General features: G+C 49.1%; 1 protein-coding gene across 1 annotated transcript in view; it reads right to left on the reverse strand.

The window, feature by feature from the left end:
• Nucleotides 1-4,554, reverse strand: part of Mthfd1 (methylenetetrahydrofolate dehydrogenase, cyclohydrolase and formyltetrahydrofolate synthetase 1) — a 62,484-nt gene extending 57,930 nt beyond the window's left edge. The window contains exon 1 of the mRNA XM_004624791.2: nt 4,226-4,554. Within this exon, the coding sequence (XP_004624848.1) occupies nt 4,226-4,266 (41 nt within the window). The 5' untranslated portion in view covers nt 4,267-4,554. The remainder of the gene's footprint in view (nt 1-4,225) is intronic.
• Nucleotides 4,555-4,877: the final 323 nt, after the last annotated feature.

Here is a 4,877-nt window from a genome sequence, read left to right on the forward strand (position 1 = left end):
CTTATTCCACTGAGCTATCTCCCTGGCCCCCTAAACATTTTTAAAGAACCTTAATATGCACTTCCTTGTAAAAATAGTAATGACTGTGAGGCCACCTAGTGTTTCAAGAAGTACGTATTATTTCATATTCCTGTATTGTTGAAAGGTTTGTTTTCCCTATTACTAATATAACAACAACAACAAAAAAAACTACAATGTATCAGTACATGAAAGAGTCAACAGATAGTAGTATTTTCTCTTATGTATAAGAAAAAACAGGGCCGGGGAGATGGCTCAGTGGAATAAGCGCTTCCCTGGCAAGCGCAAGGGCCTGAGTTCAATCCGCGGTTCCGCAAAAAAAAAAAAAAGAAAAGAAAAAACATTTAGCCAGGTGTATGCCTGTAATCCCAGGACTCAGGAGGCTGAGTAAGGCAGACCGTTGTGAGTTCAAGACCAGCCTGAGCTACAAAGTGAAATCTAAGCCAGCCTGAACAGCCTAGTGAAAACCTGTCTGAAAAAGACAAAAAATAAACAAAAAAACATTTAGAGTAGAAATTATTAAAATAACTCAGATACATACTTGAAAGTTTAATATAAAGAAATTATATTATGCCTCATTAAAATTCAGTAAGTTCTTCCATACAATTCTCACTAAGTCTTTCAAAGGCCTGAGACAGGAAAAGTAAACTGCCTAATATGACAGGAAAGATAGGTGTAAGTTCCTAATGAATAGTCTCAGAGTAAATCCACACACATCGTGACACAATAACCACTGATTCTGAGCCTCTGTACTCCCTACGTTTGGTCCAGATCACCGTCTGCAGTGGGACACCATCCACGGGCTGTGAGGGCCGTAGCCTTGTCCCTGCTTCTGCCTCCAGTGGCAGAGCACAGCCGCTCCCTGGAGCCCGGCCTCCACACGCCTGAACGCTCTGAGAGGCAAGAGGAAGAACCGCCGCCCCCGGCCACTGACACAGAAATAAATGCAGGCAGGGCACCAGGTTGAACTGGATGAAAGAGACTTCCTATGATATAAGACTGAAAAATGATAATAAATTAATTAGAGAAGGATCACAAAGAGAAGAGCCCTTCTGGCTCCTGGCGCACTAACCAGCCATGTTAGGATTCTTGGCCCCACTGCCCTAACCTGAGGTGGAATCTCCTCAGATACCACAAACTGGCAACACTAAGAGCACGGAGTACAGTGCTGCTAAACTTTCAGGCATCCAGATTTTCATAATTACAGACATAAAATGTGCTGAGAAGTAATATAATTTTTAAAAATAAATCTACAAGTCAAACAAAACATTTGGCTTCTGAGCAACTGTTTTGTTACTTTCTGCCAGGAGCAAGAGTTCTGAGACGAAACAGGGTGGCTCTGAGTATGAGGATCTAGGACGCTGTGCCCAGCTACACAGATGCCAGCAGGGGAGGGCTGCTGGCAGCGCATCTGCCAGCCTGAGAATCGGCTAAGTGCTGAGCTGGTTATGGCCCCAGCAGACCAGTCCCTTCCCACGCCTCTAGAGCACCTCCAGGGGGAACTGAGACACCTAAGCCGGCTCCACTAGGAAGGGAGGAGGGAGCCAAAAGCTGGTCCTTCTGGGGATGGGGGCAGGATGAAGCCTGAAATTCTACCTAGTTAGCAAGCGGCAAGGAAGCCCTTGGGAAGGAAGGAAAGCACACCACTGAGCTGCTTCAGTGTGACCCTTCTCTAATTAACAGTCACTTTTTTTTTTTTTTTTTTTTTGGTGGAACCGGGGATTGAACTCAGGCCCTTGTGCTTGCCAAGGAAGTGCTTATTCCACTGAGCCATCTCCCCTGCCCCAACAGTCACTTTTTCAATTGTACATTATAGGAAGCCTATGACTCCAGCACTCCGGAGGCTGAGGCAGGAGGATCACTAAGAGTTCAAGGCCATCCTGGGCTAAATAATGAGTTCAAGGCCAGCCTGACCTACACAAGACCCTGCTTCAAAAAATACTGTTTCCCAAAAATATTTGTTCATTTACTTATTTATTTATAGAGTAGGTCTCAGTCTGTTGCCCAGGCTGGCCTTGAACTTTGATCTTTCGGCTTTGACCTCTCAAGTAGCTGGAGTTACAGGTATGCACCACACCTACGCCAGGTACCTCTTGAGAGACCTGCACGCCATGGGTACCAAGGACTACTCTATATGCTTTACAAGTAATGATCTGTTTAACTCCAACAACCTTATGAGTTATCTTTACTACCCCATATAGAGACAGTTAAGACACAAGAGGTAAACCAGCCAGGCCTGGTGGCATGTGGGAGGCTGAGGCATGAGGATTGTGAATTCAAACCAATGAAGTACTTACTCTCACTGCCTGCCGAGTGGCTAACTATCTGTCTTTTCACAACCAGTTTTCTTTGAAAAGAGAATTAAAAAATAAAAAATACCTTTAATGGAAGCAGGCTTAATTATAGCAAAAAAAAAAAAAGAGAGAAGAAAAAGAATGGGTAACTGAAAGCCAACCACACAAAAGAGTAGACCCTCCCCCTGAAGAGCATACATATGAAAGAATCTTGCTTTTTCATCTAAAAACTCAAGCAAGGTGATTCTCCTAATGCTACTGTATGTTCTTCTCCCTCCTTCAGCAATCTCTCCATTACTGGTGCATTTCAGATACCCACAATCGGCTTCCCACACAGCCTTCCGAGCTCGCCCCTCAGAAGCTCTTTATGAGCTGGGGAGGTCAGAGGTCCTGGGCACAGGCCGAGTTTGTGGTCAGGAGGAGTCCTCTTCTCCAAACCTCCTTCAAGTCTGCCCACAGGTTAGCTTGACAAGCACACCTTAACACCCATAGGTAAACTGTAGGCCTTCAGCCACAGAAACCCCTGTCCCTTCTCTGCTCCTGTTTTCTCAGAGGTCCTTCTCAGCAGCTCAAGTTGCTTCACCAATTTTACCATCATCTACCTATCTGTCCACAAACTCCGCGAGCTGTTTTATTCACTGTGTGTCTCAGGGATTTGAAGACTGCCTGGCACTGAGGATGCACACTGATATCTACTGGAAAAGGAAATAGATATGAATCTAAAAAGGACACGCGATTGTCCCTAAATTTCATTCTTCTCTTCATTTGTCAAATTCAGACTTCGACCTCAGAACTAGGGCCCTGGAAAGGAGGAAAGGGAGTGTTACTTCCAAAGGAACAGGGGTTGGCCATGTGGTGACACACACCTGTAACCCTAGTACTCAGGAGGTGGAGGCAGGGCCATTTCCAAGTTCAAGGCTAGCCTGGACTACATAAGGAGAACCTGTCTCAAAACATCAAAAAACAAAAACAAAACAAAGACTCTGTTTACAAAGTTAGGAGTTTCGGTACAATTACTGCTGCCAGCCACCGCAGCTACTAAGTAACAGGTGATACCAAGGTCCTAAGAGCAACCTCAGCACAATTTATCGTCTCTCCATTCAGCCAGCCCTCACCTCCCCCCACTTCCCAGACAAAAAGCAGGGAGTGTAAAACAGTAGTTGTGCACGTGTTTGCGCAAGGTCTTGGGTTCAAGCGTGTGTGCGTGTGTGTTATTTAACGCGGGTGTATGTGCAATGTCTTGGATTCAAGCGTGTTTGTGTGCTGCTTAATGGGGGCAAAGTCGGTAATCACAAACTCATCAAATATTGAAATCTGCGCAGGGAGAACTGGCAGAGGTCAAACCAAGTGTGGAGTACTGTCAAGCCCCACCAACCAAACTTAAAAATAACACCAGGCTCAGGACATTGGAGAGAAGGCTGTTAGGCAGAAGCAAGAGTTCTAAGAGAAAGGAAATATCGGGCTTTGGTGCAGCGGGAAAGGCTACGGCACGGATGGAGCCTGTCGGTCACTAATCAACCTTGTCATGTCACAATCTGACTTTTCCCAAGTTACTGGGCAGGACTGTAGCCTGCACTTCTGAGTTCAGGCCACAGAGCACGGAGCCCCAGGCAGTGTCAACCAACATGTTTCCTGGCAGGCCACCTGCAGCAGCCGCACCTCGGGAACACAGGCCCGGGACTTGCCCACCAAGTGCCGCCCAGTAGGCACGGAAACCCCGCAGCCCACGTGCAAAACCTGGCCCCGGGCCTCTTGCTTCGGCTGTCAGGGGCCGGCGTTCCCTGCCCCCCCGAGTGACCTGACTCTCCAGCTACAGGCGTCCCTGCCACAAAACTGGGTCCGGGGTCCCTGCACCCCATGCTGACTCCTCGCCGACAGCCTCCAAACCTCTAACAACAATGACAAGTGCTTACGCGGAGACCACCTTTCCGTCCAAGATTCCCGCCGGCGCCATAGCCTTTACTAGTCTGCTGCCCACGATGGTCGCCGCGAAACCCGAGTTCACCCAGCAGCGCGGGACAACACAACCCACGTGTTCAGAAGCTGCCCAGGGAGATCGCGCTACTGCGCCTGCGCCCTCACCCCCGGGCGCTTACGCATACGCATCCGGAAGGACCAAAGTCCCTTAATCAATTTGGAACTGAGGGGCAACCAGGCAGCGGACGCCGGACAGCAAAGGGAGGACGAAGAAAACCGGTGGTGACTGGCTGAGGGCAATGATTGGCTGCCGGAAGGGGCCTGTGCAGAGCGTACTTCTGCGTGGGGCAGGAACCCGCGAAAAGGAGGCTGGGACTGAGTCAAGAACCCGCGAGATTCCAACCAATCAGGGCGCGGGGCGGTGCGAGGCGGGGCGGGGCGGGCGATCACATCTCGCGGTAACACGGCCTAGCGGGCGCGCCATCCGAGTGTTGTGGACCCTCGTTGGGGAAATTCGTGGTGGGCGCTGAGGGTGTTACCTAGGAGTTGCGGTTGGCCTCACGCAGCGGCACTCACGCCACCCAGTGGCTGCGGGTGTTGATCCTGGAATGCTCAGGCGGCTTCTGACTTTCCGACTTTTTGAAATGG

The sequence above is a fragment of the Octodon degus genome, unplaced genomic scaffold (assembly GCF_000260255.1).
Source record: "Octodon degus isolate 3935 unplaced genomic scaffold, OctDeg1.0 scaffold00007, whole genome shotgun sequence".
Classification (NCBI taxonomy): Eukaryota; Metazoa; Chordata; class Mammalia; order Rodentia; family Octodontidae; genus Octodon; species Octodon degus.